This window comes from Mastomys coucha, chromosome X, assembly GCF_008632895.1.
Source record: "Mastomys coucha isolate ucsf_1 chromosome X, UCSF_Mcou_1, whole genome shotgun sequence".
Classification (NCBI taxonomy): domain Eukaryota; kingdom Metazoa; phylum Chordata; class Mammalia; order Rodentia; family Muridae; genus Mastomys; species Mastomys coucha.
The window spans coordinates 81273921-81287362 of record NC_045030.1 but is presented as its reverse complement, the minus strand read 5'-3'; the positions used below and the strand labels follow the sequence as shown (position 1 = coordinate 81287362).

The 13442-nt window shown below is 34.2% G+C and overlaps 1 protein-coding gene across 1 annotated transcript in view; it reads left to right on the top strand.

Moving 5' to 3' along the window:
• Cfap47 (cilia and flagella associated protein 47) overlaps positions 1–13442 on the top strand; it is a 223010-nt gene that overhangs the window by 176581 nt on the left and 32987 nt on the right. Inside the window, exons 58-59 of the mRNA XM_031363967.1 lie at positions 5108–5264; positions 11702–11800. Coding sequence (XP_031219827.1) covers positions 5108–5264; positions 11702–11800 — 256 coding nt within the window. The remainder of the gene's footprint in view (positions 1–5107; positions 5265–11701; positions 11801–13442) is intronic.

Here is a 13442-nt window from a genome sequence, read left to right as displayed (position 1 = left end):
GTGGATTTATTTGTGGGTGGGTCCTTGATGTAAGACTATTGAACAATGTGTTTGTTTTTGTGGCAATTGCATGTTGGATTTGATACTATAGCTCTGTAGGATAGTTTGAGGTCAGGTATGGTGATACTTCCAACAGTTCTTTTATTATTCGGGTTTGTTTTCAGCTATCCTCATTATTTACATTTCCATATGAAGCCGAGAATTTTCCTATCAAGATCTGTGAAGAATTTTCTTGAAATTTTGATGGGGATTATATTGAATCTGTAGATTGCTTTTGGAAGGATATCTGTCTGTGGGTGGCTAATGATCAGTCTCCCTAGAGGGATGTGTCTGTGTGTGCTCTGGACTTCCCTCATCTGCAGGTTGTCTATAGTCAGTCCCAGCCATGGTCTGAGTAATGTGATTAGCCTCTCCCTTCTAGATGGGTGCCTATGAGCTCTATGACCTTCCTTATAGAAAGGTCCAGGAGGGGAGGGTTCTGGTGGAATTTTTCAAAGTTCCTGAGCTGAACTCTTCAATACCATTAATCCATTAACATGACAAATCTTTCAATCTTTAGACATCATCTTAAATTTCATTCTGCAGTGTCTTAAAGTTTTATCATTCAACTATTTGAGCTGTCTACTTGTGAGAGTGGGGTACTGAAGACATCCATTGTCAGTGTGTGAGGGTCAATATATGATTTAAGCTGTAGAAGTCTTTCTTTTACAAGCATGGATGTATTTGTGTTTGGAGCATGCATAGATGATAAGAACTGAAATATCATCTTGTTGGATTTTTCCTTTGGTGAGTATATAGTATCCTTTTCCTAGCTCTCCTGATTGGTTTCGTTTAAAGTCCACTTTGTCAGCTCATTTCTTACGTATACTTGCTCTGAATAAATTTTTCCAAAGTTTTATTCTGAGGTGATATCTATCATTGATGTTCTGGTATATTTATTGTATGAAGTAGAATGATTGGTCCTCTTTTCCCACCCATTGTTTTAGTCTGTTTCTTTTTACTGGGAAAAAAAGACCATTATTGTTGAGAGATATCAATGACCAGTGTTTGTTGATGATTGTTATTTTCTTGTTATTGTTATATTGTGTGTTTGTGTTTCTACTCTTGATTTGCTGCTTTGTGGTTACTTACTCTTTTGTGACTTTCTGGGTATGGTTAACTGATTTAGATTAGAGTGTTTTATTTCCTAGTGCTTTCTGTAGTGTTGGATTTGTAAATAGATATTACTTAAATTTGGGTGTCTCATGCTATGTCTTATTTTCTCCATTTAAATTGTGATGGAAATTTTCTCTGGGTGTACAAGTGTGGACTGACACCTACGGTCTCTTAGAGTTTGAAGAAGATATACCCAGGTCCTTTTGGCTTTTAGAATCTGCATCAAAATTTAAGTTTTCATCTAATAGGTCTATCATTATATGTCTTTTTTTTTCTGTTCACATTTTAATATTGTTTCTTTGTTCTAGTGTTTCATTGTTTGCTCAGGGGAGTTTCTGTTCTGGTCCAGTCTATTTGGTGTTCGGCACACATCTAGTGCTTTGATAAATATTCACTTCTTTAGGTTAGTGAATTTTTCTTCTGTGACTTTATTAAAAATATTTTCTGCACCTTTAACATGAGATTTTTCTTCTTCCTCTTTTCCTATTATTCAGAGATTTGGTCTTTTCATACTGTCTTATGTTTCCTGTATGTTTTGTGCCTGCATTTTTTTTAACATTTTCTTTGACAGAGATATACATCTTTTCTTAATACATCTCTTCAATGCTATAGAGTCTTTATTCCATCTTTTGTGTTCTGTTGGTAAGTTTCTTGTTTGAGTTCCTAATTTTTTTTTTATTTCTAGATTTTCCTGTTTGTGTTTTCCTTATTGATTCTATGTCCACTTTGAGACCCATGTGTTCAAGGCTCTGTCCCACTTTCTCTTCTATTAGTTTGAGTGTATCTGGTTTTATGCGGAGGTCCTTGATCCACTTGAGCTTTGTACAAGGAGATAAGAATGGATCAATTTGCATTCTTCTTCATGCTAACCGCCAGTTGAACCAGCACCATTTGTTGAAAATGCTGTCTTTTTTTCCACTGGATAGTTTTAGCTCCTTTGTCAAAGATCAGGTAACCATAGGTTTGTGGGTTCATTTCTGGGTCTGCAATTCTATTCCATAGATCTACCTGCTTGTTTCTGTACCAATATAATACAGTTTTTATCACTGTTGCTTTGTAATACAGCTTGAGGTCAGGGATAGTGATTCCTCCAGAAGTTTTTTTTATTGTTGAGAATAGTTTTTGCTATCCTGATTTTTGTTGTTGTTATTATTCCAAATGAATTTGCAAATTGCTCTTTCTAAGTCTGTGAAGAATTGAGTTGGAATTTTGATGGGGATTGCATTGAATCTGTAGATTGCTTTTGGCAAGATGGCCATTTTTACTATGTTAATCCTGCCAATCTATGAGCATGTGAGATCTTTCCATCTTCTGAGATCTTCTTCGAATTCCTTCTTCAGCAACTTGAAGTTCTTTCACTTGCTTGGTTATAGTCACACCAAGATATTTTATATTATTTGTGACTATTGTAAAGGGTGCCTTTTTCCTAATTTTTTTTCAGACTGTTTAACCTTTGGGTAGAAGAAGACTACTGATATATTTGAGTTTATATCCAGCCACTTTCCTGAAGTTGTTTATCATGTATAGGAGTTTCCTGGTGGAATTTTTGGAGTCACTTAAGTATACTATCATATCATCTGCAAATAGTGATATTTTGACTTCTTCCTTCCAAATTTGTATCCCTTTTAACCTCAATTTGTTGTCTAATTGTGCTGGCTAGGACTTCAAGTAGAATATTGAGTAGGTAGGGAGAGCCTTGTCTAGTCCCTGATTTTAGTGGGATTGATTCAAGTTTCTCTTCATTTAGTTTGATGTTGGCTACTGGTTTGCTGTATATTGCTTTTACTATTTTTAAGTATGGTCCTTGAATTCCTGATTTTTTTCCAAGACTTTTACCATGAAGGGGTGTTGAATTTTGTCCAGTGTTTCTCAGTATCTAATGAGATGATCCTGTAGTTTTTTTTCTTTGAATTTGTTTATATAGTGGATTATGTTGATGGATTTCCTTATGCTGAACCATCTCTTCATCCATGGATGAAGGCTACTTGATCATGATGGATGGTCATTTTGATGTATTCCTGGGATTGGCTTGCAAGAATTTTATTATTTTTGCATTGATATTCATAAGGGAAATTGGTCTGAAGTTCTCTTCCTTTGCTAGGTCTTTGTGTGGTTTAGGAATAAGTATAATTGTGGCTTCATAGAACGAATTGGGTATTGTTCCTTCTGTTTCTATTTTGTGGAATAGTTTGAAGAGTATTGGTATTAGGTCTTCTTTGAAGATCTTATATTTTTCTGCACTAAACTCATCTGGTCCTGGGCTTTTTTTGGTTGGGAGACTTTTAATGACTGCTTCTATTTCTTTATGGGTTATGGGGCAGTTTAGATGGTTTATCTGATCCTGATTTAACTTTGGTACCTGGCATTCATCTTGAAAATTGTCTATTTCATCCAGATTTTCCAGTTTTCTTGATTATAGGCTTTTGTAGTAGTATCTGATGGTTTTGGTTGTTGTTGTTGTTGTTGTTTAATTTCCTCAGTTTCTGTTGTTATATCTCCCTTTTTGTTTCTGATTTTGTTAATTTGGATAAGGCTACCGGTAAAGCCTCTGCCATCTTGCCATATATCTCTCATTGTATAGTCAGTATGCTGTGGCACCTTGTTATTCTTACTTACACTCTTGATTGCTGTTCCAAAATAGCTGTAATCAACAGTAAGATTTCGAGGTCTTTAATACCTAGGGGAAAACTATAAATAAAGGTATGGTACAGGTTCTCTTAGAAACAATATAATATTAACAGAAACTTGTCAAACAGTAGATAGATCCTGTTTTCTTTGACTTCTACCACTTTGATTTTTCAAAACTGCTTTAACCACTTCTTGATACCTCAGATAAAAATGCATGTCTCCCTTCTGTCTAGAAATCACCACAGGAATTTGCTGCTACTGAAAACATCATGAGTACAAGTCATACTCTTAGTTGCTTAGTTAAGCTATCCTGCTTTTGGCCTGGTCTTTACCACTGACTTAAGCTGTTCAATGTTTCTCAGGTGTAAGCTGTCCTTCGCTTGGTCCATCAAATTGCAAATCATTGTTCAGAACCAAGCATTCGACATCTCAAGCTACCTCTTTTCTTTGTGCCACAAAGAGTTTTGATTTAGTGATGTATATAAAGTACTCACTTACTATCACATCATTTTCTTTACCTTCCAAATGCTGTATGTTTGTGTTTGTATCTGTGTGTATGTGTGTTTGTAATATAGTAAATTAAGATTAAAATTTCATTGATATATCCCAATTAAAATATCAGCCATTTAAGAAATGACAAAAAGTGGCCAAGATGCCAACAAAGAGGACCCCTAATTCTACTAGTCACTAATTAAAAAGTCACACAGGCTTGCATATAGCCAGATCTTATGGAAGCATTTTCTCATCTGATGCTCCCTCCTTTCTAATGACTATAGCTTGTATAAAGGTAGCATAAAACTAGCAAGCACAGAAATAGATGGATACAAAATATAATACCTAGGTAAGGGGGAAAAGGAGCAAGAGAAAAAATGAGAAGTAGGGAGAGGGGAATAGGATTTTTGTCAGTCACAAATACTAAAGTTACATTGTTTACAAGATAGTATAGATAATACTAATGAGTGAACTTAATACTAATGAGTGAACTTAGTAATGAGTGAACTTGTCTCAAAATCAAATATTGCATACTTTTCTCATTTGTAGTTCCTAGATTTTATATAAATAAAATTCTGTGTGTACATATGATATAAAAGTAGAATCAAAATTATCTAGGGAGATAAAGAGGAACAATGAAAGGGAATGGGGAATAAGAAAGTCATTGGTAGCAATGCTTGCAGGGGAATATGCTTACTTATATGAAAATACCAGTATGTGATTCATTCAGTATCATATGCAATGAAAAACATTGGACAGAACAGTAAAAAGTTTTTATAAATCTTAAAAATCAAATATATGTTTAATTATGGTTGTTTCTTTTTTAAAACAGTTTAAGGAATGGAAATTCTACATGTTTGGAGTAGGACTATTCCCCAAGCCTATAGAAACGGAAAGAATAACCACTATTCTTGGTCTTCAGGCATCTGTCATGATACGTTTCAAAAATCCTACCAGTGAAGATGTTTTTGTTGATCTCATACTAACAAGTAGGTTACTTTTCTTATATTTTATAGATATCTGTCTTTAGAAAATAAAAACATTTTATAAAATAAAAGCATATAAATAAGAGGTAAGATATGTTTGCTGAAACACACCTCTTAAGTTGTAGATAGAGAATATATTTACCAATTACAAGTCTTCTGATCTTATTTTTAAATCCACATATGAGTTAGGTGAAATATATTTAAGATTCTTATGAAAATTTTCAAATATTCCAGTTCTTCTTTTGCGAAATTTAATAGAAATTCTAGGAACACCTTTTTAGAGGTTCTGAGATCTTCCTGTCCAAAACCTTAAAAGGAATAATACCTTTGGCATTACAGGCTTTGTTTAATAACCCACTACATATGGAAGGGTATATAGATAATAGGTATGATAATTAGATAGATAGATAGATAGATAGATAGATAGATAGATAGATAGATAGATAGATTTATAACAAGTTTTTCATACTTGGCAGTAGAGATTTTGTTTAATAACCTACTACATATGGATGGATGGATGGATGGATGGATGGATGGATGGATGGACAGATAGATTTACAAAATAGCAAGTATTCTTCTAATATATTCTTCTATTCTCTCATATTCCCTGTACCCATCTCCCTGCTTACAAATTTCCACTGAACTTATTTTACCTCTCCATTTTTATATTTCCTGTTTGCTACCATACCTCCTCCCTTAAGGGTTTTTCTTCCCTGCAACGACTAATGGCCTCTTTCTAGTTTCTTGAGTTCTACAGTTACTCCAGGTTTAACACACAAACTATAAGCCTCAATGCAGAACCTACTTATGGAATGCATGCTTCATTTATCTCAGAAAAGTTGAGAGTTTTCAAGAGAATCTGTGCTTCTTGCATTCATAGATTTGATTTTGCAGCATTTTTAAGGCTAAATCCATAAATATTTGTGGACATTGTATACAGACAGAGAGAATAGATTGGAGTTTAGAAATACAGTTCCAGGAAGTTGAAGCCAGTTACAGCAGAAAAGTCCATGACCTTGGTAGATAGAAATCATATGGTACATTCTTCAAATTTCTCCCACATCTGTGAAAATATTGGTCCTTTAAGGAACATAACCATTTCATGCGGTTATTTTATTTATAAGCAACTATAATATGTTGTATAAAATAAATGTTTCTAAAGGCATTTTATGTTATTGACACATTTTATGCCAGGTCTGGATTTAGCTATGTCCAAATTAAAATTGTTCTATACTTAAAAATCATAAGTATTTGACTGTAGTATATGACTCAGAAATTGAAAACATTTTTTAATACACACACATTTACACGGGCATAATTCATGAGTACTCATGGCTTCCACTAAACTACAAATTCTCATTGTCTTCTGAAATTTACACATGAGAATGTGAACCTAACTTTAACACGTTGCTTGGTTAATATATTTTGTTCACTTGAAATTGAATAGTTGATATGTAATTAGATTTAGACTAAGTTTGAAAGATCCTCTGAAGGGACCCTCACTCAAGTCCCAGGAGATGTGCACCCAGTGAAACACAAGAGGCCGCCTTGATGCAAAGTGCAGGAGTTTTTTTTATTTGGAGTGCTCCGGGTGGACCCTCAATCTCATGCAGGATACAAGGAATTGCCTGGAGGCTGAGGGGTTAGGGGTTTATATAGGAAAAAAAGGTCTGAGGGAACAAAGGAATCAGGATGGCTATACATGATTGGTTATTTTAAATGTAGTTCGTGCAGATTAGAGTTGAGAATTCCTAAAAAGGGGAGTGAAATTCCTAAAATGGGGTGAGAAAAAAGGAGTGCTATTCAAGGTTCCTAATGACCTTTAGCTAACACCTAAGAAAACCAAATGGCCCATGGTTCATCACTCAATGCCCGCCGGAACATGTCCCAGGCACCTGGGCTTTGGACATGTCCCTATCTTCTTGTTTTATGTCTTCCTGACCTGGGCACTGGACATGTCCTTGCATTATTGCCCTATCTCTGTGTTTTATGTCCCCCTGACCTGGGCTTCAGGCATCTCCTTGCATTTTTTCCCTATCTTCATGGTTTTATGTCTCCCTGACCTTTCTGTCCCCTAAGAGCTTGTTTGTCTCTGTTTTGATCTGTTTTCACAGGCCTGGCCCCTGCAGGTTTTAGGTAATCCTTCCCTTTGCTAACACCGGTTTCAAATTTAACTCTTTCAATCCCAGGCTTGTCTTTTCAAGTTATACTCTTTTGTCATCAGTTATTCAGACATAACCTGTGATTGATTCTTTACTAAGCATTTCATGTGCACTTTCTTCAAGTTATTTTAACATAGAAAATTTTAGGCTAGTGTTAATTTGGACGCCCATTCAAAATTGCCAATAACATAATTTTTCTAAGTGCTTCCTCTGACTAAAAAAGCTTTTTCTGCCTACCCAGGGTAAGTTGATGGTGCTGTTGAGTTCAGTCAATCTATGGATGTCAGGAAATAGTGGATAAATATCAGTCTACATATCCCTGTTCCTGCATTGTATATTCATTGTAGGTCCATAGTTCCCTATGTAATTTGAAACCTAATACCCTGTAGCAGTGAGTCATGTAATAGTATACTAGTCATAGATTTACTTCCATTTTGTGTCTGACTTCTGAACTCCTCAATTGGCACTCCCCAAGACCACTTCTCAAATAACCATTTCCAAGAAAACTCTAAAACTGAAATCCCATAACATATTCATTATATTCAGTTGTAAACATGATAAGCTTAAGGGACAGAAAGGGCTACCAACTTGTTTTTGACCACAGAAGCATTAGAAACCATTAAATGAAGGAACAGGAAAGAAAGCCTGAGTCTACAAAAGCAAATCCTTGAGGACCTTTGCATATAGCTTCTTAACTGGCAGAACTAGTCCCCTAAATCTACAAAACAAAAAGCTTGATTGAGGAAGTACTAAAGAGTAACTGAATAGACTTAGATGTTTTCTTTTCTCTGAGAACCCTGAAATCTCTTCACTAATTAACTTGAAGGAGCCCCAGATCTCTGTACTTTCAACACTTTCCACCTGTTACACTAAGAATTTTATTGAGTCAGCTTCACTCTCTGGGTATTTGACATACTTATGAGTTCAGATGACATAGAAATGTTTATTTGTTGGAAATGTTATTGAAAGCATTTCTTGGAACATTGCATGTCACTATTTATAAAATTTGGGAAACTGTTTTCAGTTATTTATATCAGGAAGATACTTTTTTATGATCTATGAAGCTTCATTGTCACTTTATAGTTCTCTTTATAAATTGGCTACTGTCAAAACATTTTAGAATTCCCAAGAACTGGTGAGTAGTCAGTGCTATACCTCAACCTTGGAGATTATTTATGTTCTTGAGGAAAGTTTTTTTCACTCTTTTCCAATTTCCTACCTATTTATAATACATTTTGATCATTTCTACCTTATCATTCCCCTCTCTCACCACCACTCTATTCTTAACCAGCCCCTTTTTCTCAACAAGTTTCTCTGTCAACAATAGTTCAAATTCATCTTTTTCCTGTCTATATGAGATCCCTTCAGAGTATTACATCAGATAAAGGCATAACATATATGGAAATACACCAAAGAATAGTAAGCTTATAGTGTTTTTTGACTGTTGTAAAATATAATTCTCTGGAAATTATAAAATCTTAAGGGTAAACTGTAGCTCACAACTTCCTTTCAATGTAGCTCCCACAGTTTAGGAATAGATGTCTCTAAGCAGGATGCTATGCAGTAATTATAGTAGAAAGAAGATAGGCCTTTGAAAGTGAGCTTTCAGCTAAGAATTATGAAAGTCAAGCTATAAGAAAATGAATGATTCAAGGATCCATGCATATATTACATTATGATAAATTCAAAATGTAGCTACATAGGAAATGGCCAAAATACTCTTAGGATTAGTGAAAATTCTCTAATGCAGATCAGCAATGAGTATTTTGAGACATAAGAATATCTAGAAAAAATAAATAGTCTACGAACCTAGAATTTGTTATGCCCCACTCTAGAGGCCAGTGAATTCATAACTATGTTAAATTTTGCAGACAACTGTAAAAGTTAACTATTTTTCAGTTGTAGAAATCGATTGTTCAATAGTTGTGCTGGAGAGGTAACTCAGTAGATAAGAGTACTGACAACTCTTTTAGAGGACCGCATTCCAATTTTCAGGAACCACACAACAATTCACACCTGTCTATAACTCCAGCTCCAAGGCTTGGGACATTCTCACACAGACATACTTGCTTACAAAATGGTAATGTGTGAAAAATAAAAATAAAATTTTAAAAGATATTTTTCTAAGGTAAACAATGCATAAATTGAACAGGATCTTGAAGTGGTCATGTCAAGATGTCTTCTTTAGGAACACCTGAATGTCAGTCATGGGTGGTTCATGTAAATCCCAGGCTTGAGACACTAAATGAGAGTAACATATGCCACTTTGCTTTCTTCCTTTGGATGCCAGGTGAAAAGGTGGCGAGGCCTTCACTCTATCAAAGGCCTCAAAGGAATGTTCCTTAATGCCACTGCTTTCTTGTTGTGTCAGCTCTTCTGACACCTTGGTTTTCCACTTTGCCTTCAGTTGGGGACTTTACCTAATCCACATTTATTAGGGAATCCTTTATGGACCTTGCTTGGCTTAGACATATGTCTGGTGAATGGTAGGTAACCATGGATTCAGTTTTAACAATCACCTTTCATTAGTAATTATGTCCTCATCCTCAAATTCTTTCTCCCAAATGTCTACCCTGTTGATAATTAAAGAAATGGAGAATAACCACATAAGGATATAACAGTATAATTTGAAACATTAGAAACCAGGGCAGGTCTTAAAGATACACATAGTACAAATTTAGGGGCAAATGTCAATAGATGTTGGTTCCCTTCCTCCTATCACCACTTTCTTAAGGTTAAATATCAATAGATATTGGTTCCTTTGCTCCTATCACCAATTCCAGACCTGCTCATTTATGAACTTTTTAATATCAGAACTTCCTTTAATTGGTAATGTTATTTCTTCCACAGTGGGTGTTTCCACTTGGCATGGAAGTTGGTAATACAGGAGTTAAATATACTCATTTAGTATTGATCACCTATTGTGGCCTGAAAACTATTAAATAAATATATTGAAACTATCTTATGTGTAGATAACAAATATACTTATTTCTCATTTGTTATTATATTCTGTCTGTGGAATTTTATATTATAATATATCTAAGAAGTTATATAAATGCATGAAGCAATAAATTATATATATAAACTAGCAATTTTATTATTTTCTTACTGAAATGGCTATTCTCTGGATATTATACAGTCTTCTTTGTCTAAGTTTAAATTCAAGAATAGGAATTTAATTAAAAACTTTAAATAAGATTACACTGTACATCAGACAATAGTGTTCTAGATACAATACAAAGGGTAAAATGTGCATACTAATTATCATGGTATAATATCAACTTCCATTTTCAGAATTTATAAATGTAACTAATATACAGTGATAAAAGTGTTGTTTCTGGATCCCCTTAGAATCACACCCATGACATAATGTTTAATAAATTAAGTATAATAATAATCAACATAAATTACTAATTGGGGGAAGCATGATCTTACACATAAAACACACCACACCTTCAACATCAGTCACACATTCAGACATTCAGATTTTATATTTTGAGATTTATAATTAGAAAACTATAGCATCAAACAAAAGACCTTTGATATATCAGTTTAGTTGCATTGTCTGGCTTTGTTTTCTATATAACACTTTTAACTGCTGTAAAGTTAAAATAGAACGATTGTTATACTCATTTTCAGATGAATAATCTAAGGCTCTACTTGCTTATAATCACTTTAATTTTACTTCAGTTAATGTTTATATACCATTATATTTATAACATTTTATTCTGATTTATTTGTTCTAGTTAAGCTATTCCAATGCAATTTGCCATGAGACTGCATTTTTAAAACTCTGATAGTTACATAATGAACTCAAAGCTTTTCTGAGTCATGTACTTCTATAATTAAATTATTTTTCTGTAGCCCCTTCCAATTATGTAAATATTGAATTTTTACCACCCTATGCACTTATCTCATTTATAAATATTAGTATATGCTTTGTTTGTACTAGGTTTAATTTTATAATTAATGTTGCATAAATTAGATATATACCCAGTATACATTAAGTGCTATAATCCATTTTAGATGAATAGATTCTCCATATCTGTTATTTGAGTATTAAAATTAAAACTCCACTAAGTTGTGAATATATTTGGAAATATTTTAGTGTTCTATAGAAAATCAGTTCTAATGTTGAGTATGTTCCTCAATTTTATGTCAAAACCTACTTTGAAACATACTCATCTAAGTTTCAAAGGGACTTAATTTCCATTTCCATAGAATTTTATCTTCTCAAGGTTGATACTGAATTTTAATATCTCTTTGTTTCTTAATTAGATAAAGAACGACCCAAGGATATTCCAATTGACAAATGCTGGAAGAGCTTCCTCCATGCGAGTGCTGCCTTCCAGTTTAGCTCTATGAGACGTACACATGGTACAGGATTTCTTTCTTATATTCTATGCTCTGCTACATTTAAAAGATGTTCTGTTCTTAATAGCTAAGTAGTATTCCATTGTGCAAATGAACCACATTTTATTTATCTATTCTTCAGTTAAGCAACACCTACATTGTTTTCAATTTCTAGCTATTACAAATAAAGCTACTGTGAACAGAAAGATACTGCAAAAAGATCTAGAGAGTCAGCCTTGGTCTATGGGGGCTCACAAAGACTGAACCACCAACCAAAATGCGTGGGCTGGACCTAGGCTCCCTACGCATATGTACCAGATGTGCATCATGGTCTCCATGTGGGTCCCCTAACAAGTGGAGCAAGGGCCCTGAACAACTGTTGCCTCATTTTGGATCTCTTTCCCCTGGGCTGGCTCAATAGGACAGGATGCAGCTAGTCCTGCTACAACTTGATGTGCCAGGCCTGATTGGTACCCATGGCATAGAGCTTTCCTTCTCAGAGAAGGAGAAGGGAAAATGGGGACAGGGGGGTATTAGGATGCAACAGGGAAGAGAGGAGGAGGGCTGCAATCAGGATATAAAATGAATAAGTAAATAAATTAAGGAAAAGTTTTTTTAAGTTGTTCTGTATAAAGATTTATCCTGTTTTTGCAACTTTCAATGTTTCAATATCATACCAATTAAAAGAGGAGTGTATTAGTCCATGGAAATTTTAGGAGCTTGTAAAGTATCAAAAGTACTCATGAAATCATAAAAACTTCTTTCAAATTTTCAGACTGATTACTTGCAAATTTATTTTAATGTATAAACATAGCTCTTCCAAATATCATTCACACCATATACAATCAAATAGGAAGAAATTTTAAAAGTAATAAATCTTCTTAAAATTCTAAAGTTTAGGGTAGAGATGTAGCTCATGGTATATGAAATCTGACATTAAATTCCTTGTTCCACAAACAAGTAAAAAAAAATACTATATATCAAGAATTATGAATTTGTCTAAAATAATGAAGGTTTAAAATGATAAAATAGCTATCTATCTATGTTATACAGGTTTCAAATACCATAAAAATATTGTTAGTTCTTTAAGAATTCCATACAAGTTTTAATCATAGTAAACCCCAATCCTCCAACTCCTTCCAGATCCACACAACCTTCCCTGCCCACCCAACTAAACTTGACAGTATTTATCTTCCTATTGAGGACCATTTTGCATTCTCTTTGACTGTTGTGTCAATGTTTTCTTTGGTATCTTCTGCAACTGAGATTCCCTTATATTCTGTTGGCATCTATGGTTCCTGACTTCTTTCCTAGGTTTTCTACTTCCAGTGTTGTCTCTCTTTGTGATTTCTTAACTGTTTCCACTTCCGTTTTTAGGTCCTGGATGGATTTGTTCAATTCCTTAACCTGTTTGGTTGGTCTTTCCTGTAATTCTTTAAGGGACTTTTGTGTTTCCTTTTTAAGGTCTTCTACTTGTTTAGTCGAGTTCTCCTGTATTTCTTTAAGGGAGTTATTTTTGTCCTTCTTAAATTCCTCTATCACCATCATGAGATATGATTTTAGATCCAAACCTTGCTTTTCTGGTGTTTTGGGGTATCCAGAACTTGCTGTGGTGGGAGTACTAGGTTCTAATGATGACAAGTAGTCTTGCTTTTTGTTGATAAGA